The sequence below is a fragment of the Lonchura striata genome, chromosome Z, assembly GCF_046129695.1.
Source record: "Lonchura striata isolate bLonStr1 chromosome Z, bLonStr1.mat, whole genome shotgun sequence".
Lineage (NCBI taxonomy): Eukaryota > Metazoa > Chordata > Aves > Passeriformes > Estrildidae > Lonchura > Lonchura striata.
The window spans coordinates 61,441,477-61,462,501 of record NC_134642.1 but is presented as its reverse complement, the minus strand read 5'-3'; the positions used below and the strand labels follow the sequence as shown (position 1 = coordinate 61,462,501).

The following is a 21,025-nucleotide window of genomic DNA, read 5'->3' as shown; positions in this document are numbered from 1 at the left end:
TGTAGTATGCAGTATATTCAGCTGTAGAGTTTGGTAATGCTGATACTGGGCTTCTTTTCTATCAGAGCCAAACATGAGATGACTGGAGAAACTGTGGTATTTCAGGGAGGTCTGAGTAAAACCCCAGATGGGTAAGTTTACTGATAGTCTCTGTCAGAGACGCAGTCAGTGCTGAAACAGAATTCCCTAAAAAAATCTGCTTCCTGGCATTTTGTTCCTTCTTGTTCTCTATGTTATTTAACTATTTCTGTGTAATACAGATGTGCTACTCACCTTTACCTGCCTGCTTTACAGTGTGAATTGAATATAGCTTTAGGTGATGTAGCATTTGTCTAACTAAAAATAGTAACACTGATTTCCCTTCTGCTTTTCAAAGTCAAGGTCTTTCTACCTACAAGGAGCTTTGTTCACTGGCTAGTGACCTCAATCAGCCAGACCTGGTGTACAAATTCATGAATCTGGCCAACCATCATGCCATGTGGAATTCTCGGAAGGTAATGCTCTGCTTTCTCACATCTTCCATTCCCACTGTGAGCTCTGGAAACAATCCATTTCTCTTTTCCTGATCATACGTTTTATGAATGACTGCATATGTTGATGCTTTGGTGTAAGTCCAAGGCAAATTTAGCAGGCTGAGAAAAAAAATTTAGGATTACCTGAAATTCTTACAACAAAACTTTGGTATCAGAGTATTCCTATAATCCTACATTCCCCTCTGAATTATTTGACATCCTTTGATTTTTTCTTTTTTTGAGTGTGCTTAGGAGGACAATCCTTAGTGTGTTCAAACAGTGATAATGTTTTGAAAACTGGATGATTTTTTGGATGCCAAGGAAAGAAATCTTTGTTACTTAAGGAGGCAGAGTAAAAAGTAATAATCAAGTTGCTAAAAAGCACTGTTGCCAAAAGTATCCCTTTTCAACTCAAGTCTTGATATTGTAAAACAGTTGGGAGCTTTAGCAAAGCTAAAATACTGTTTGATTCACTTCCAGGTGAAAAAAGGAGCATTTTAAGTTTGAAGATTTAGGTGTACTGTTCAGAGCATTTATGTGGGGACTTTTCACTGGCTTCATGGAAGCATGGAAAAGCTTGTTCTGAGTTCCTGAAAACAACATTTAGTGCAAAAAACAAGTCCCAGCTTTAACTCTAATCCAGAGTTTGACAATTCAGCCCCTCTTAAGACTTCCTTCAGCACTGTGACTTCAAAAGCACCAGGAGTATAGTTAGGTTTCTGACCCTTATGGACTTTCTCCAGCACAGATGAGTTAGGAAAATTCACTCAGAACGAGTGGGTTGAGCTTTGGCATTTGAAGAATCTGCAAAGTCTTTTAAATTGAACGGGATATCTGGAAATCTGTGCTCTAAACCCCCCCAACTGTTTAGCTCTTGACCCAACAAGAGCTAAACAGAGCATGCTGTTCAAGGCCTTGGAGGTCCTGCTTTTCCTTATACTTTTTGCAGCTTCTTGCTTTTCATGGCAGTGATCCTGTCTGAAAATGTGTCTTTATTGCTGTTTCTAGATTAACCCAAACAACACATCCTGTCCTTTGAAATCTCTAGTGTGGGGTTTTGAGTGGCAGCTTTTGACATTGCAAGTCAGAAAATAGGCAGTCATTAGAGACAGTCACTGCATTGCCTTAACTGAGTAATCTCTTCTTGGGCTATGCTGCCAAATCTCGTGGGACCTCACAGGCAAGCATCAGTTCCACTGTTTTAGAAGTGACAGTGGAACTGACAGTGTTGGAGAAAGAAAAGGTCATAAAAGAATACTGAAGTTTAAAGTAAATATGGACAGATGCAAAATTATAATACCTAGAAATTTCAGGTTTTAGAAATAAAGTGGGATTATTCTGGTTTTAGTTTTTCAGTTCCTAAGTTACTCTAATTTTTCTGAATCAGCAGAGTTGTAAGGAAGCTGTGGCCCACTCTCACCAGTTTAGCCAAGAAATAATCTCTTTTGGAAGAACGTATTTAAATCTGCATAGTTTTAATTCACTAGTACTATTTCTGCAAATGAGATCAATCAGTATCATGAATTTGAGGTTGGAAGAAAGTTTTGAAGTAGTGTGTTGTGTATTGAGTGTGAGATTACTGTGTTACTGTAGCAGTGAGGATGGGCTAATTCTAGTACCATTCTAAATCTTTTGATCTGGTCTAAATCTGAACCATGTCAGTCAGTTTTGCCCCTGACTGTGGTGTGGCCATGAGCAATAACTGGGTGAGTAAACAATGTTTCAACAAATACTATTTTGTTGTTTTTTTCAGGGAGCAGCTTTTGGTTTCAATGTGATAGCTGCCAAGGCTGGAGAGCAGCTGGCTCCATTTTTGCCCCAGCTTCTTCCCCGGCTCTATCGTTACCAGTTTGACCCCAACCTGGGCATTCGACAGGCGATGACCAGCATTTGGAACGCGTTGGTCACTGACAAGTCGATGGTGAGTGACCAGCAAAGTGCAGCAAGGGGCTTTGCTGCCAGCCAGCAGTGTACTGGAGATCCTCATGGCACAGATGCATTTTGTGAAAGGAGGGGCAGTGCAGAAAGAGGTGAGGTACTGCACTGGAAAGGAGGTGTTTAAATCCATGGATGAGCTTGGAGCTTGCACAGAGGTTATGCACTTTTCTCTCATATGTGAAAGGATTTTGCTGACATTGTTTGTGCAGCCAGCATTAAAATGTATTATTTACTTAAAATGGGGTCTTTCCACTTTGATATTGCTTTGATACTGCTTATGATAACTTTTTCATTAATCCTTATGGACTATATAACTAAATATAGTTCCTCAGTTTTTGAGTGGGAGGAAGCTTGGGGTTGGAGGCTGTTCCATCTGTTTGAGGAGCACTCCTCTCAGGTGTATTTCAGGAATAAGTGATTTTCATAACATACCTTGCTCTGGTTCTGCAAGGCTTGGAATTGGGTTTGCATTTTTTTCTTCTAGGAAAGTTGATCTTAATGTGAAGTCATTCACTCTAATGCTTCATTAAAGCCCAACTGCTTCTTGAGTAAATTTATGTTTGGTGCTGCATTTTAACATTCAGCTGATAAAGGCCTTAGGGGACTTTTCTTGTTGCATCTTCCTCAATGTTAAGCACTTGTGCAATGCAGAGAAAAAGCATGTCTAAAGCACAGTTGGAGAAAGTTTGCACAGCACTGGCAAGCATTTCATCTGATGTGGCTGAAAGCAGGTTGTATTTTGCTTTCAACGTGCAAAATACAACCTTTTTGTTTGTTGGACTTTTTTTTTTTTTTTTTAAAGAGTACTGGACAAGGATGCATAGCTGTACTTGTTTAATGATTTTTCCTTTTTTTAATCATAGGTTGATAAATACATGAAGGAAATTCTTGAGGATTTGATCAGTAACCTAACCAGCAATCTGTGGAGGATCAGAGAATCCAGGTATTGCTAGGAAAAGTATTAGATTTGTGTTTGAACTCAGTTCTTTTCTCTTGTTCACCATAAACTTGTTAGTCTGAAGAGGCTGAGGAGGAAAAGAAGACATATCCTTTGATTAGGATACAGCCCAGCCTTGTAGCCTGCCTTTGGAATTATGATACAACCTTGAAGATATTTGCCTGAAATTTTTTCTTGCATGTTGCTTTATACTTAAAATCTTCTGAAGAATGAGCTTTCTGGTTACTAGTTCTTGCCTATCCTTTAATCTGAAGTAATGCTTTCTCTTAGATAACCTTGCCAATCTGACAGTTATGTACTTGGCAGCAAGATGCCATTTTTAATAAACTGCTTTTTGTTTTTTTTAATGGTTTGTAGCTATGCTGTATTGGAAACCTCAATTTTAATTTAAATTCCATACTTCATACCATTTTGATTTCTTCTCATTGTATGCTTAAAGAAGAGAAGACTAAAAGTTTTGTCACTGGAATGTTTACAGTAGCAGTTTTCACCACAGCAGCCTTTTTCACTTCCTGTCACCTGTTTCAGGTTTTACCTGAACAACTGAGCATTTTTTTCTCTGCCAAAGGAGACATTCTTGTGACAGAGTAGATTCAGTGTTTGGGGAAAGTAAGGAGTGTGAAACAGTTCTCATTTTTCTAAACTTTTTATTTATATTTATAAGGCTATCTGAATATATACAGCTATATCAAGTAAGAATACTGTGTGAAAGAAATAAAATTCCCTGTTTGCAGTTGTCTGGCACTAAATGACTTACTAAGAGGGAGACCTTTGGATGATGTCATAGACAAGCTTCCAGAGATCTGGGAAGTCCTGTTCAGAGTGCAAGATGACATTAAGGTAATGGAACTGAGAACTGAATAGGAATCTTAAACAAACAGTACAGTGATCAAGCTCTGAGGTATTGAAAGAGAGCTTCTCTGACAAATGAGCTTGAAGCCAGTGGGAATTTTGATTATTAAGCAGACTAGAAATTCATGCTTCTTGAAAGTAAAATTTCCTTGCCACAGTGGAAATTCTCTTTATGTTTGAAGTGTTGGGTTTCACTCCTGCTGTGCTTATTCTAGATGATTCGAGATTTTTTCCTGAGAAAAGAATTCTTATAAAAGAATTCCTGAGTAGTTGCTTAACTTTTGAATATAAAAACATTTATTTTGGGCTTCTTATATGCTGAACTGATTTATGGTGTATGGTGTGCTGAACTTGAATATATGACATCAGATTCTTTGGGTCCTTTCAGGTTTCAGCTCTGTGAATATATTGATTGTACCAGATACTCAGATGGACCAAAGCCAGTATTTCTTTTAATGATGTTCTAATACTTTCTTCTAAAGATATTGCTACTTTCTATTAAGTATTGGCCATGAAGATAGCCTTGTCTGTTCTAGTGTTAATGCTTATCAATTAATATTAATAATTCTAGAAGAACAAAAATAAAAGAAGTAATTGATGACTTCTTGTTTTAGGAGACTGTGCGAAAGGCGGCGGAACTAGCCCTAAAAACTTTAAGCAAGGTAAAACTTTACAATTTTGTCATATGCACAAGTAGACAAGGCATGTATGGTTTTGATGTCAGGAGTAATCGTAGACTATATTTACTCAGAGAATCTCTAGTGTAAGATCCAGTTATGAAAGACTGAACTTTGAAAGACTGCCCTAGGGAGTAGTCATGGTAAGCATCACCAGTCCCCTGTACTTTTACTGATGCTAGTGAAGTCCTGCTGCTTGAGAGCAATGCAATGTTAAGGTCTGTACAAGCAAAAGAAGGATATAATAAACTGTGGGGTTTTCTTCCGATGTTGTTTTTTCTTTACTTGGGAGTGGAATTTAACTAAGTTTAACAGTTTACCAAGACTGACTGATCAAGTTAACCAAGCCTGGTGATACATCACTAGTATGAAACAGGGGAACTGTGTATGGATTACTCTGTGATGCTGTTACTGACAAGGATTTTTGGGTGTAATACACATATATCATTGATATTTTGTTTGGTAATCCTCTGAAAAAGTCATATTAGTGGGAGTTTATCTAAAGTGATGACTTCATAGTGCGTGAGAGTTTAATGCTGCAAGTGAGGATTGAAAATGTTGTTGTAAAAGGTTGTGATTGCAGAATCTGTTCTCATCTGGGACTTGCTGCTCTGCTGTGTGGAATGGTTGAGTCCCTATAACCATCCCTACATAGGCTGTCCTTCAACTGAGAGGCCGTTTGGTTCACCTGTTCATCCAGATTCAGGTCAAGGCCTGCTAGACTCTGGATTTGTCTTTTCTGGAAGTGGACTGTAATTGAAACCCCTTTTAGGAATGACTCCTAGGGCTTAACTACCTTTTAAAAGATGAAGGTGTAACAGAGCCTGGGCTTGGCTGTGAGCAGTTTGTCTAGTTGCTGTTGGCTTCTTCTGTGTGAAGGAGAAGGTGCTATAATATAATCTGGGAGAGAGGTTTCTACATGTTTGCAGCACTGATTCTCACCTATCCCCAGGTCTGTGTGAAAATGTGTGACCCCTCTAAAGGAGCAGCAGGTCAGAAGACAGTAGCTGTGTTGCTCCCTTGCCTCCTAGACAAAGGAATAGTAAGCACAGTTGCTGAAGTCCGATCTCTCAGGTTAGTTTTGCACCGTGTAAGTTCCTGGGGGTTGAGTCTTGACCAAACACACCAAGCTTCTTCACCTGAGTTGCAGAATGTTCTTTGTGTTTGAAGTGACAAGTTGCTCCCCAAAAGAGCTTTCCTGCTGAGTTCTTCTTTCACAGAGTTTAAACAGCAGCCCTGAGACCTCTTCCTGTCTTTTGGGAGTATGTGGCCTCTCTGCAAATGCCCAGATTCAGTTCCCAGGAAGCAGGAAGTTCTTTTCTCTCTGTACAAATGGCAAGCTGATCCAGAAGCAGTGGCCATGCTAAGGCTGGCCTTTGGGAGTGGCATATATGTTCTGGTTGCAAACAAAAAGTCCCATGGTTCTTCAAACAGCCATGTCTGATTTCACAAGTTCTTGTAATATTGACAGTTCACATCCCACATGTGACTGACTGCATTTGGTCACACTGTTAAAATACATTTTATGTATTTTAACAGTTCAATGTCCCTTGATGTATAGGGACTTTATGTACTTGTCAATTTATAACCTTGTGTATTCTTTCCTTTTACTGAGGGACAGAAAAACTGCAAAATTCAGAGTTGAAGGGTGGTTAGCTGGTATTCATGAAAATAATTCTTAGGAAGACTAGAAGGCTTCTAACAAAATAATATTTCTTGAACTTTTTTTGTTCCTTTTGAACCTCTTTGTCAAAATGCAGCATGAGAGATGTGATCAGTCTGAAACCAACTAGTAAGGTTTGAATAGATTATTGTAACCTGTCTTTTCTTGGGCAGAGACAATGCATGTCTCAGGGTGACTTTGCCCAGTGCTTGTTTAAAACATGGGGGTGTGTTATTTCTTTCCTTATCTGTCTGCAGTACTACTTTTTTGCCCATTCCGTTTGTGATTCCAGGGCCAAGGTAAACAATCTCTGGCCAAAATATACATAACATCCCTTGGAAGCTCAGGGCTAGGGAATAATTTTGTTTAAGCAAAAATTACACGTGGTTTTGTTTGAAGGAAGATTTATATTAGTATATCTGGATTGCAGTAGATCAGAGAGGCTTTTCAGATAATTTTGTGTGTATCTCTGTTGACCTTCCCTTTAATATTTTTCCAGCATTAACACTCTTGTGAAGATCAGTAAAAGTGCTGGGTCTATGCTGAAACCTCATGCACCAAAACTTATCCCAGCCCTGTTGGAATCCTTGAGTGTGCTGGAGCCTCAGGTCCTCAATTATCTGAGTCTTTCTGCAACAGATCAAGAGAAAGTAAGTGCAGCTATAATGGGGAAGTATGCACACAGCAGAGATGACAAAGATTTAATCCTCATTCAGTGAAAGAAAAAATAGCAGATTAAATAGAGTGGTGTTCAAAAAGCAAAGAGAAATAGCTAATAAGTTACTAAAAAGTTTGGTCACGGAATATGGCTGGAAAATGTGGGAGTTTTTTTGAAGGATTGGTATTATCTTTTTTTACTAGAGTACTCTATGTTTCCAAAAGTGAAGAGCAATTTTAGTAATCTGATTTTAAATGTCACTGCTGTTTTCCCCAAGGTATTAACTTCAGGACTTCATATAACTTCAATTGGAAGGTGTGGGCTAGAGGTGGATGTTGTCAGCACCATGTTTTTTAATTGTTGTCAGAGAACCATGTTAAACAATCACAGTCTTCTTGTGAAAGTGATTGAAACCCATTGATTAGAAACAAATTTAGCTAATTTCATTGTGATTAAATTAGATTATTCCTTTACAAATGAAAAGGGAGTGAACAATGTGAACAGTTCAGTGCGAGATTTTATCTCTTTTCCCGGCTCTTTGTTTTCTCTTCATCTCTCCCTCCCTCTAGAATATCCCTCTGGCTCTGAAAGGGAAACTTTCATAATGTGTAGGCATAATTGCTTTCTCCATGCATCTGAAATAGATTTTAGTGTAAGGTAGTGAATTACAGCTGGTGTTGTTGCCCTTTCTCCTGTTTTTATTTTGTGTTTAAACTTGGATTTGTTTGGGTTTTTTTTCCTGATGGTTTTCTTTGTTTTGTTTTGAGACTGCAATGGATAGTGCCAGACTTAGTGCTGTCAAGTCATCTCCCATGATGGAAACTATTAACATGGTATGTATTGATTTCAGAAGGGTTCCACTGTAAGGTATGTTGTAGAAGAAGAGGAATTAAAATGGAAGCTTTACAGAGTATCTCTTCAGGGTTTATTTTCTTATCACATCTCCATGTGGCTGTGTGTCCACTTCCTTTTCATGTACAGACTTCTCATCATGCACCAGTGCTTTCCCCTCAAAGTTTGTGAATAACTTTGGCTCCATTTGAAGTCAGATGGGTTGCTTCTTCATCTAAAGACCTGCCTGCTTTGATGAAGAGGGCATCCTTCAAGTGCTTTTCTTTGGATGGGGCCTCAGCTAATTCTAGGTTATGTTTACTAGCATGTCTCTTCATCTCTGGTCCACAACTCCAAAACCAACTTCTCACCTGGGCCTTCAATTGATGATAGTTGTTGGTAAGGTATAAATGCTGTTGAAACATTGCCTTGTGGTGCCTTAGATATTCCTGTCTGGGCCTCGCCCATACTTTCATGGTGGAGGTAGTTAGAGAGAATGCTGAAACCACTGGAAGCACTGTCAGCAAGTGGTGTTTGGCACCAGTTTCCTGCTGCTAGAGGAGGAGTTGCTGATGCCCAGATGCTGAGCTGTAGGATCTGTCCTGGCAGAACTCCTTGTCTTCTGTACGTACCTGTCCCTTCCCAAAAAAAAGGCACCTCTTGTCTGCTCAGGCGTTGCATACAGCCAAGGGGCATGTGGGCCGGTAGAGAATGTGAGGGTTTAGCAAGTTTTAGGAGAATTGTAGCCACCAGAGCAATTTGTTGTCTCCTTGACTTCTGAAAAAACAGCAACAGCAAGCCCTCCTATACATAACATGTGTGGAGTTGAGTTTTGGTGTCAGGTGAAGTGGTCTCTATAAACAGAGTGTAAAGCAGTTGGGAATGAAAGGCTCTGTGTAAAAGTGTACTTGCTGCAACCCTGCAGGCTGCAGCAGCTGCTGCTGTCTCTCCTCCAGGCCATGCCCTACCCTGCCAGCCCTGGGGGAACAGCTGTGGTGCCCCTATCATTGATTGGGATTTTGTAGGGTAGGGGAGAGATAGTAATGGCTTCCCTGGAGTATTGTGAAGATATCCTGGCTTATGAGCAACCTCCTTTATATTCTGGGGCTGGCTGGGAGATTATATGGATAATTTCCTTCACCATACCAGTGGTGGAGGGGGAAGTAACAGTTGATCTGACTTGGGAAGCTCAATTACCTTCATTTAGTATGTGATCCTTGAATTTGCTAGAGAATGCCTCTGGACACAGTATGTTACACAGAGTGCTGGTAACATGAGGCTTTCTGTTTTGCCCAGTGGCATTTTAGGCATAGCAGATTAAAAATTATACTGATCCCATCCCTTTTCTACCATTATGTCATTTATGCTGCTTGTTTGTCTTGACCTGTTTAAAAACCTGGCTTGACTGGTTCCATGTCACTATCTAGTTTGGATCTTGTTATCTACCCTAGTGTGTTAGTTTCAGGCTTTCTGAAGAGCTGGAGTGCAGGAGAACATCCGTTCCAGCAAATGATAGTTTTAGCAAGGTCAGCTCAACAGAGAAGTGGGACAGGAGACTCTGTATGTCATGGAATCCACTTCATGTGGGCTTTTTCTCATCATGCAGCAAACTCTTGTGATTCAGATGAGGAACAGCCAGCAGTGCTGAGGCAGCCTCTGCTAGGAATATGCCAACTTTACCATCATTACCTTTCCTTTTTTTTACTTTTTTTCCTCTCTCTTCCTGTCTCTTACCTTTCTCTAGAGCTTGCAGTATTTGGATGTATCTGTCCTCAGTGAGTTGGTCCCTCGGCTGTGTGAACTGATCAAAAGTGGAGTTGGCCTTGGCACAAAGGTATGTCTGTGCTTTTAATAGCTCTTTTGGAAAGGAAGGAGGAAATATAGGGCAGTATCAATTTAAATATGGTTCCTTTTGCTATGTCTTTCAAAGCAACAGCTTGGGTTGATAGATACTGGAGTCATTTGACATCTGAGTCCCACCCCACTAATCACTGTGCTCAATGTGTGCTGCCCTAGCCTCCTCTGGGCTACGTGGCTGCTGTGCTCTGCAACACATGAGTGCAGAAGGTTGTCCTCGATTGCTGTAAATCTTCTAGGATCATCTGTCCTGACTGTGGGTCCTTTTTCACTTCCTATTTTGTCATTCATGTTTTGCAAACTTTTACTGCTCTTGGATTATAATAGAGTTGAATGGGTGTAGATCATGTCCTACAACACAGGTAGCACCAGAGCAAGTATTAATAATAACCAGTGGCAAATATTGTTTTATCTTACCTTTGTTTTCCCTTGCCAATCTTCCAGGGGGGCTGTGCCAGTGTAATTGTGTCATTAACCACACAGTGCCCTCAAGACTTAACACCTTATTCAGGTAAGGTCTGTCTCTTAGTGTCAGGTTTTAAAGGGACTTTTTGTTGTTGTGGTGTTTTTTCCCTTGAGCTTAGCACAAGAATGATCTTTACATGTTTATTTTTATCAGACAGCTGTTTGAAGTTATCTTTTTTGTTTGAGATCGACATGCTTGGAGTAGGTTCAGTACCTCACCAATTTGGAAGAGGTAGAGGAAGGAGTTGAGGCAATTCACTAGCACTGAGCAGGAATAGGCAAAAGTATTTCTTGTCTTTCTTGGAGCAGTCTAATGATGCCTGTGCTAGTGCAGCACTGTCACTATGAACTTGTCTTTTCAACTGGGGCTATGGGTAGACTATGAACAGCAACTTTGCTTCATTGGCTCTCTTCTGACAGTAGAAAGAGCCTCACCTTTCTGTTGCAGAATAGAAGTGAAGCTGAAAGCATGAAAACATGGAGTGCTTGCATACAGGAACATTATCAGTCAAGGTGTGCAAAACACTAGCACTAATTTAAATGTAAGACTTACAGACTTAATAACCCCACATCCATGCAGTGAGGAAAAATGCATAAATTCAATTATGCATAAATAATTGAAATGCAGGCTGTTGTAATTGTTGACCGAGGAATCAAACATAGTGCTTTTGATTAAGTAAAGTTTCTTCCAACAGGCAAACTTATGACTGCTTTACTTAGTGGCCTGACTGATCGCAACACTGTGGTACAGAAGTCTTTTGCCTTTGCTATGGGGCATCTAGTCAGGGTAAGTTGGGCTTTAAGTTTTATTTTGCTTCTTTATAGGTGATCTTCCTTGAAGCGTTTGAATAATTTGAGTCTCTTCCTTCTTACAGACTTCTCGGGACAGTAGCACCGAGAAGCTGCTGCACAAACTCAGCAGCTGGTACATGGAGAAGGAAGGTGTGTTGCTTTTGAGGTATTCTCTTACAGAATACAATGCAGAAAAAGTTCCTGCTGACATCAAAAGCTAGTAAAGAAACATTTCTATATCATGATGCTTGGTTTTACTTGCTGAATAATTCCTATGCAATGTTACACAATACTGTGAATTACTCTGCTTTCCAAGAGGCAAACCAAGCAGTTAAAAGGATAATCCTCCTTTCCAGTCATAAGGTGCTTGTTTTGCTCTTTCAGAGCCAGTTTACAGAGCAGGCTGTGCTTTAACTGTACATGCTATGGGACGCTACAGCCCAGATGTGCTGAAGAACCATGCCAAGCAGGTGCTGCCATTGGCTTTTCTTGGAATGCATGAAGTTCCTGAAGAAGACAAAGGAGAGAAAGAGAATTCTACTCTGTGGACTGAAGTTTGGCAGGAAAATGTACCTGGTACGTGATGTTAAGAGTAGTAAACCTTTCTGGGAAGCATGGGACAAGAAATAGCATGATTTCTGGAATTCCATTTTGAAATAGAGAGTTTTCATGGTAAGAGATTTGGGAAGCTTGTTCCCATTTTCTTCCTTGCTCTAGATTTCTTGTATGAAGTTTACCTTCTCTGGCTATTTAAAATGATTACAGGGGCATTGATCACAAGGGTGGACAGGCACAGTGGAAGTATTTTAAAACTGTGATATACTTAATGCCACTGTAATGTGACCCTGATGGTACAGATAAATAAACATCTCTGGAAATTTTTATGCCAGCCTGTAGGGGCCACCGCACACTTCTAAGTTACAGGAGCTTTGACCTTTCTCTCTTTTGGAGATCTCTGTGGTAATACCTCTGGTTTTAGATTCAGTGAATGAATCTATGCTATAGAAGTGCAGTTCTTTCTATAGAGGAAGATCTGGACGTATTATATTGTTTTGCTGACTCTTTCAGATTTCAGATCTGGTTCCTCAGTCACCAGATGATTTTTCTGGAGTCTGAGAAAGGAGCTGAAAAAGGTTCTCTAGTGACCTGTTCTTGGAAGAAAAAAGACATTATATTCCTTGGAAACAGGCTAACACAATGCTATATGGAAGGACTAGAATGAGTTGTGTGTGTAAATACACAGCAAAGACTTTATTTGGAACCTCTAGAAAAGAACCCATCTTCAGCCAGGCTGGGAGGAATTCTTCATGCTTTTGCCTGAAGTAGACCTTTTTGATATATCTCACAGCCAAAAACCTCAAGAGATCTGTAACTGGTTATTTTTTGTTTTTTCCACGGTAGCACTGGTCTTGTTCGCTTGTGGGTTTTTGGTTTATTTTAGTTGTATTGGTTTTTTTTTTGTTGTTTTTTTTTTTAAGTAAGTTCAAAGGTATGTTTGTTTTGTGGAAAAATTATAGTTTCCCTCCATTTGACATGCAGGTACTCAGGGTGGGATCAGACTGTATTTGCAGGAGTTGATATCCCTCACCCAGAAGGCTCTGCAGTCCCAGTCCTGGAAGATGAAAGCTCAGGGGGCAGCTGCCATGGCATCAATTGCCAAGCAGACAGGCTCCCTTGTACCACCACATCTGGGAATGGTGCTCTCTGCACTGCTGCAAGGCCTGCCGGGGAGAACCTGGACTGGGAAGGTAAAGAGGGAACTGTCATCTCATGGTTTGCTGTAAGCCCAGCAGTGTGCAGCCCTTGAGCTGGGAAATGCGATGCTCTCTGCTGCAGAGCAGCACAATAAGAATGCTGATGCAGGGAGTCTGCCTTTTGTCCTGCATTTAGCAGATAGAATTGACTGGGAAGATAGATAGATAGATAGATAGATAGATAGGTGAAATTCAGATTGCTTTAGGAGTTGGGTTCCCACTTAGACCTATTCCACTGCACCATTTCTAGCCTGGAGGATAGTAGCATGTGCTCAGTGGTGCTGCAAGGCCCCTTTTTGCTGCCAGTTCTGTGCAGATTGAAAGCTAAGCCCTCTGCAGGAGGAGTGGCAAGAGATAGACAGACATTGCTTCCCAAACAGATGTCACAGGCATGTTTCCCCACTGCCCCTTGCAGAAGAACACAAAGGTTTGCCCCGTGTGGCAGGACTGTGCATTTTGGCTATGTGGCACTTCTTAGTGATGTCTCTTCTGTTATTGCAGGAGGAGCTATTAAAGGCCATTGCCAGTGTTGTTTCTGTGTGCAGGTAAGTGTCTTGAATGAAGTGGTACCTTCAGGATCTGAGATCTCAAAAGGGAGGTTGTTGTTCAGTGTTAATGCATACAGCGTACTAAGGAGATTATAGAAAGTTTGTCATCACCATCCTGAGCTCTTATTGGCATATGAGGAGCAAGTGATGCTTCAGAGAGACCTGCAGAAGTAAATGATTGATTTAGAAAGGAAGAGGAGGATATTGAGAGGCCACAATTTCTAAGAGGAAAGACCTTAAATGGGAAAAGGAGGAAGAGGTAGAAGAGTAATAAGGGAGCATCTGCCTTGGAAGCATGTAAGAAAATAAGAGACTAAAACAGGGAGAGCAGACAAACAGTGAGAAAGCACACCCCAGTGTAACTTTTGTTACAATTACTGCTAGGCAGCTGAGTGCCTTGACACAGGAATTAACTCCTCTCTGGGAACAGCAGATTTTGAGATGAGATTAACATAATAGTGTCCATGTGCCTTGCATTTCAGTGCAGAGCTGCAGAAGTCAGTGCCAGGTCAGCCCACCATCACAGATGTTGTCCAGGCTCTCCTGAAAGAATGTCGTAAAGAAAACCTGAAGTATAAGATGGTGGCACTGCGCTGTGCAGCTGGGGTGCTGCAGGCAACAAAGGAAGACCGCTTCCAGGAACTTGCTGATATCATCTTCCCCATGATAAAGAAGGTGACAGTTTCGTGAGTTTTCTCTCTTTCAAAGCAGAACACTCAGGTGGTGATAGTTCAGTGATGCTGGCTGCATGCCAGACTTCTGCCGGATCTTTGGTGGGACTGAATACCAGACAGTTGGTGAGCTCTGGGGTGGTTCTGCCTGTGCTGTCGAAATTCTTAATTAGCTCAACTGTTCTTACAGAGTACTGCCTGTGATATTCACCACTGTCCTGTTACCACTTGAAAAGTTAATTCTTGACTGCTCTATAGGCAGCAAAAGGCTCCTGGGAAGCTGTGTAGAGTGCTTGTGTTTAGTATCAGCAAAGCCTTGCAGCTCAAAGAGTGGGACTCATGTAGCACAGGCACGTGTCTGGGTGCCAGGCCACAGAGCCCACTGTGCCCCTCTGCAGGCTGCCAGCAGTGCCAGAGCTGGGCTGGTGTGTGCAGGCTGCACTGCATTGTGCACCTAGCCTGCCCTCATCCTTCTGTCAGTCACACCTTCCCCCATGGCCTCCACAGAACTCCCTGGAGAGCATGGGAGCAGCTTTTCCAAAGCATGATGAAGAGGATGAGGACATGAGGGAGAAAGAGGTTCAAATGGAGTCCCTGATCTGTGCCTTCGAGACCCTGGGCAAAGCCTGGCCAAGGAGCCCAGAGACACAGCGTAAGTCAGCTGATGACTAGCAGAACAAATTATTTTCTCTTAAAATGAAAAGCAGAAGAAGGGAAAAACCTGGAGATCACGTGCAGAGTGAGAAGAGTGCAGGAAAAGATGCAGAATCTCCCTGCAGGCAGATAGTAAGGGTCTTCAGTAAGACAGCTGCCCCAACAGCTTTCAGGCAAAATAAGACATGCTTGGGAAAAATCTTTACTGTTGTCTTAAGTTCACTTCACAAAAATGTTCTGAGTTTATAGATGTGTAGGATGAGTGAGGTGGCTTGTCTAATGAAAAGAAGCCTAACTCTGCTGCTCATATTTATGTTTGCATCAAAGCCTAGTACAAGAATTGTGAATACCTGGAGAGGGTTGGGAAAAGGTTGCTTTTATTAGCATGCCAGAGTGTGTAATGCAGCTGTTTTATCTGACAGCATTTTTAATAAGTGAGTTAATGTGGTGAAGATTTTCGGGGTCACTCGTTACAGGATGCTGACTTGGTCATATGATTAACTTGATGTCACTTGTTGAGGAGCACTTTGGAGACAGAGCAGTAAGTGTTTCCTTCTGCCTTTCCATGTGGTAGCACAGTTATGCCCTTATTCTCCTGTAGGTTGCTATCGCCAAGAGTTTTGCAAGTTAATGTGTGACCGTCTGAAACTCAGCACATGGAAAGTGCAGCTTGGAGTGCTACAAGCCATGAATGCCTACTTTCAAGGGTAATTATTCTTTCTGCTTTCCACTTCAGCAGTGATTTGTCTTCTTTTTCTTCCTTGAAACTGTTTAATGAATTTGATGACACTGAATTCATGGAGAAGTTGAGCAAACTTCTGTCCCAGGGATACAGGATGCCTGACTCTTTTTGCATTTGACAGGCTAATGCTGTTTGATGAGGAGCACTCTGACCCTGTGGCTTTGACAGAAATACTTCTGGAAACTTGTTCCTCTATCACCCATTCTTTAGGTAAATGGACTTCTCCTGGTTTGTGATGGATGATTAATTACTTGTTAATATCGTTGTCCTCTGGGGGTTTGTGTGGTAGAGGAAGTGCACAATAAGCAGAAGTTGTCAGAGACCAAGTAACTTTGTGACAAGCTTGTGCTTGATGGCTGGCATGGGGTTTATGTACCCTCATTTAATCCTGCTTGTTAACATTTGTATGGTCTCTAGCCAGTACAACTCACTCATTCTGTTACACACAGAAGTTGTCTGCCATTACCCTGCAGCTATGGCAGAATTTTGTTCCCTGTTGAAATATGTAAGAAGAGCAGCTCTGTGGTAGTGGCAGAGGCAATGCACAAAATTTAGTTGACTTGTCAGCCTCCAGTTGTTGGCTTTCTGCCATTGAAATGTGCCTAGTGTTCAAGAGGGCACTGCAGACTGACACCACAAACAAGAGCTCAGTGAAATGTGTTAGCAAAAGTGGTCTGGAGATCACAGAGGTGACTGCTTTTTGTAAGGTTAATGCATTTGATTCTCAACGTGGTTTTGGGTTTTCTTGTCTGTTTTCTTTAAATCTCTTAGAAAATAAAAGCTACACATCCATAAGAACAGAAGCTTTGTCTGTGATACAGCTGCTGCTCACCAGACTACAAGGTGAGACTTCACTTGCCACCTGGAAGAGCCACTGTTTGGTAAAGATGGCACCTGGCTGTATGGCCTGGAACTCCAGAGAGATGGCCTTACCTTCTGCTTGCAGCACTGGGTGATTCTGGGGAAGCTGGGACTTGGAAGTAAGGCCTTGAAGTAACTGAAGCTAATACAGAGTTCTAAAGTACCTTTGGATACCATTTCCTTTGGTGAGGAAAACGTTCAGTAAGGAGAGTCCCACATGGAGCTCATAGAACTGTCTTGTCAGATCTGTCTGTGTAACGTTCAAACTCCATAGAGGGGGGGAACTCCTCTTAGTACAGAGGAGTGATTTTTACATTTCCAGTGTCAAGTTTGGTTTCTCATTATTATGTAGTATTCAACCCTTGCAGAATTGTCTTCATAGGGTAAGGTCTTCTTAGGTCTTGGGTTTATGTGTGTCTGCAGTTATTATGTAGCAAATTTTTCCTTTGGGTTTCTGGTATGCATTTCTTTTTCCTTTATTTGGGCAAAAATCTTACATGCCTTTTTCATGAGCCATTTGCAACATGGGAAACACGGTTCTTCAGGCCTTTGTGTTCACACGTTGCAGGCTTAGACAATAACAGCTGGTCTAGAAAGGTGCAACTCCCTGGCAGGAGGCAGCACATGCACCTGAGCATCCAGGTGAATCTGAGTTTTCCTGAAAGTGCAGTATGAACTGTGAGTGAAAGGTTGAAGCAGTCACTCTTTTAGCCTGTGTGGGGAAAGCAATGTCCTTTTGGAATTGTTTGTTTTGTTTTCTGGTGTTCATGTTCACAGTGTTCATGTCCAATGTTTGTCTGTCTTTATCTGCACAGAAGCTCAACAGTGGAAAAGCCTGACACAAGAAAGCAGAGAGCACCTCGTTCATTCATTGTCTACAATGGCATCAGATAGCAGACCTGAGCTGCAAGAGAAGGCATTTGTGTTGAAGAGAACACTTGAAAATCTTGACTAAGTTGTAAAACATAAATTTTGAAGTGCCATGTAAAACAAAAACAAAAAAGTGCAGTGGTCTGAAAACCAAGTGGGGAAATGAAGATTACTCTGTAGGATGCATCATTCCTGGCCAAAATAAAAAATGCCTTAAATTCTTTTCCCCATTAATATTATTTTTACTCTTAAGCTGATCATTAGTTGTTTTATCAGCAAATATCATCTGCCCTAGAATGTTTGTAAGTGTGCAACATAAAAAACACAAGGGCAAGATGCTTTTTTTTTTTGACTAGGCAGAAGAATGTTACTCAGATCCCCTTTGTCCTTCAGAAAAACTGTTAAAAATCCACCAGCACAGAAAGTAAAACTATATTTAGTTTTCACAATTTTTGTATGTAGAGATTTGTTAACTGGTGTCTTCTCCAGTAGTGCTGGTGTTTGTTATCTGTAGAGAACAAAATGTTTCCCTTGATGAGGCCTGTGTTTGACTCCTGTGGTTTCCCAGGGGCAGGGTTTCATCTGACACCCACCTCTGCATCTGCTTGCTCCTTCCTTGCAGCCTGTTGTCTGTGCATTATAAAAGGCAGAGTACTGTTAACGTCACTCCTTTCTCCTTTTCTGACCTCAGCATGGATTGACCAAGACTATGCCTTCCCCAGCTGGCAACCTTGGCCTCCCAAATGTTAAATGAGAACTTCTTCCCCAAAAGGATGCACAAGAGAGCACTTTACTAAGCTGTCTGGGACAAAGTTGAGCCTAGTTGGTACCCAGGTGGAACACTGCTCTTCTCAAAATTGTTTTGCATGGACACTCCTTAGCTCCCAGAAATTTAAAAGAAATGGAAAACAATCTTTTTTAGATATGTTTTTGAAGAGTGTTTGAAGTTTGAAATGACACATTTTTTTAATAGTAGTGGTAATGTTTTGTTCCCTTCCTGTTCGTAAACCTGTTCTTGCTTTGGAAACCTGTAACAATTTAGACTTGTCAATATTTGTAAGAAACTGAATCATCTGTCATTTATCAGAGCCCAAGTCATGCTGGTTTCTAGCAATTTGCACTTAAGATTATATCTGCATTAACATGGGAGTAAAATTGCTGTATGGTGATGTGGCCTGCTGCCTGTCTCCTTTTTTTTTCCTTCCTCCTCTGACAAAAGACAAATTTGACCACTATAACAAACTTTAATAGTGTGAAGATAGCACTGCTCCATAATCTGACCAGTATGTGTACAACTTTTTGGGGATAAATGCTTTGCTGATGGTGAAATAAAATCATTAGTGTGGGCAATATCATGTTCATGGCTTTCAGCACCAGAAGGCTTTGTTTCTTTTCTTGCAGTCTGCAGCTGCTTTCAGATCCGCGTTCTAAGGGGAGGATTGCTTAGATGACATCATGTTTCCTCCATGCCCATTTATTCAGATTCAGGTATGCAGTACCTACTTTCCCCTCAGGTGCCATTCCCCAGTCAGTGTTTCCTGGTACTGTAACAATCTTGTTGTCTGACTTGCTCTTCATAGGGAAGAATGTAATTTGTGCACAGCTGGTAAGAGAATGTCAGGAAGAAATGGGCAGAGCTGTCCCACTGTGGCTCTTGTGTAGCAGAAACCTCAGCAAGCACTATTGCGTTGTACATTAGAACTGGTCAGTGGGCAACTCCTTGGTGCTGGGAGCTGGTGCTAATGATGTTTTGATTTATACCTTGTTGCAGGGAGCTGCTCTTTGTTTACGTGTAGTTTGAACTATTGAGCACAGTGTACATTTTAAAATTTTACTGGGCAAATAATTTTGCAGTATCTTTAAAAAACTTGCTTACTGTGACATGTGTCATGAGTGCCCTTTTTATTTTTATTGTTTTTTATTAGGTGAATATTACTGGTGATGCTTTGCTGTAGCAGTAGCAGTTCATTTTCTGACTTGGGCTTTTTCATATTGGTGAGTGACAGTAACAGAAAAGCAAGAGCCTCCATGTCTCTGGTAATTTGAGCTTTCACTGTGGACTGGAGTATTCAGAGGCAATGCCTAGTATGGTCAAATGACTGTACGTAGAATAACTGTAATCATTGTCAATAGCAACCTAATTTCTCTACTGGGGATTTACACTAGAGGGAAGAGCGTATTCTAGGAACTCTATAATAAACAGCTGGATCAACAACTCTGGCCAAGAGTGTTAGGAAGGTTAGAGACGGTATGACACTTTCTGAATCACAAAGCAATATGTCTTTCTCGTGATTACAGAGCAGATTCAGAGCTCCTCTCTAAAGCATGTGCCTATACACAAAACCTACCTGTACAAAAGTTAATTAAGTCAGAGGTTTGATTTCTACCCCCCTCACATTTATAAACTTGATAGGACTAAAAAAAAAAAAAAAATAGATGTGGCCTTCCTAGAGTTTCTCCTCTAAAAGTGATTGCACTATGTAAAACACACTGTACTTTGCCCAGCACGGGCATTTCTTGTGCTGCTGCAATGCTTTGTATACCTGGAGTGCAGTGCGCAGACTTGACTCTAGCACTCCTGCTCTGACTTACAAGCTGTTGCTTAAATGGATGTATATTGAGAAAAGTTTTCTAATGTTGCAAGACCTCCATCAAATTTATTGCAATCTGTACTGTCCAAATATGTGAATGGTCTGACTGAAAGAAAACCCTCCTGCTTACCAAAAAGGTAAAAACTAAATAAAAGCTGCATGACCTGTTCCTTGGAGTAACTGGTAGTGTTTTTTCTCCTGCGGTGGGTATTGTATAGTGTTCCTGTGCTTCAGATTCAGCCCACTGCCCTCCCTTCATGGAGACACATGGTGGTTCTGCAGCCCTGTGTGCTATTGAGTCCATAGCTTGGTCCCCTGAGATGAGGCAGGGTTAGGCCATGTGTCTGTACTACAGACACATTCTTTTGAAGTCATGTATGTATTACATACACATGGTAGGTGAGCCATGAGATTGAAAACTTACTAAAATAATATTCAAGAACTTCAGTATTTCCAAATTGTTCCAGCCATGCACACATTTCCCCCCCAGTGCTACCTCAATTATATGTACTTTTCTAAACAGTATTCAGAAAGGAAGAAAAATAAGGGACACAAATGAGGTAAGTAGAGGACAGCACACAAACACAAACCTCACCTATGCTGCCACCAAGTGGCAGAAGTATCATCTGGCCAGGGAAATGCCATCAGACCACACACCCACCATACACAGACACGGGTCCTGTGCTGTGGTGAGCAGAGACCTGCTCTGTAGTGCTATGATAAAGCTGCTTTGGACTTGAGCCCCACGACGTGTCATTTCTGGCCAGTGAAAGCAGCAGGATACATTCAGGTAAGAATGTAAAAACTCAGAAAGGGTTCAATTCTGAGAAGGCACTGTTCAGTGAAAAACTTTGAGGAAGGCAAACATACACACAACCAGGTTGTATTGTATATCATATTTATCTTGGAAAAACAACAGGTAAAAAAATTGTAAAAAAATTTTGGTAGTTAGTTGTTGAGGATTGCTTTGCTCCTTAACAAAAATTACCAGTGACACTTTTCTGTGGAATTTGACAACAGGCAAGGAAGACTTACTACACTTGGCAATAGGTCTTCTGAATAGAACACTGGTAGTTGAATCAGCTTTTCCTCATCTAAAGGCTTTAAGTTTACTAAAAGTTACTGCTTATA

The 21,025-nt window shown here is 41.1% G+C and overlaps 1 protein-coding gene across 2 annotated transcripts in view; it reads left to right on the top strand.

The window, feature by feature from the left end:
- The window catches only part of ECPAS (Ecm29 proteasome adaptor and scaffold), a 59,571-nt gene extending 39,508 nt beyond the window's left edge, over positions 1–20,063 (top strand). For both annotated transcript variants that reach the window (XM_021525016.2, XM_021525014.3), the window contains exons 28-49: positions 66–131; positions 377–494; positions 2,266–2,433; positions 3,314–3,393; positions 4,143–4,248; positions 4,875–4,922; positions 5,890–6,011; positions 7,100–7,250; positions 8,026–8,091; positions 9,834–9,923; positions 10,391–10,457; positions 11,107–11,198; positions 11,287–11,353; positions 11,588–11,779; positions 12,743–12,951; positions 13,459–13,502; positions 13,988–14,180; positions 14,684–14,828; positions 15,432–15,537; positions 15,694–15,782; positions 16,344–16,415; positions 17,249–20,063. In XM_021525016.2, coding sequence (XP_021380691.1) covers positions 66–131; positions 377–494; positions 2,266–2,433; positions 3,314–3,393; positions 4,143–4,248; positions 4,875–4,922; positions 5,890–6,011; positions 7,100–7,250; positions 8,026–8,091; positions 9,834–9,923; positions 10,391–10,457; positions 11,107–11,198; positions 11,287–11,353; positions 11,588–11,779; positions 12,743–12,951; positions 13,459–13,502; positions 13,988–14,180; positions 14,684–14,828; positions 15,432–15,537; positions 15,694–15,782; positions 16,344–16,415; positions 17,249–17,388 — 2,431 coding nt within the window. In that variant the 3' untranslated portion in view covers positions 17,389–20,063. The remainder of the gene's footprint in view (positions 1–65; positions 132–376; positions 495–2,265; positions 2,434–3,313; positions 3,394–4,142; positions 4,249–4,874; positions 4,923–5,889; positions 6,012–7,099; positions 7,251–8,025; positions 8,092–9,833; positions 9,924–10,390; positions 10,458–11,106; positions 11,199–11,286; positions 11,354–11,587; positions 11,780–12,742; positions 12,952–13,458; positions 13,503–13,987; positions 14,181–14,683; positions 14,829–15,431; positions 15,538–15,693; positions 15,783–16,343; positions 16,416–17,248) is intronic.
- Positions 20,064–21,025: the final 962 nt, after the last annotated feature.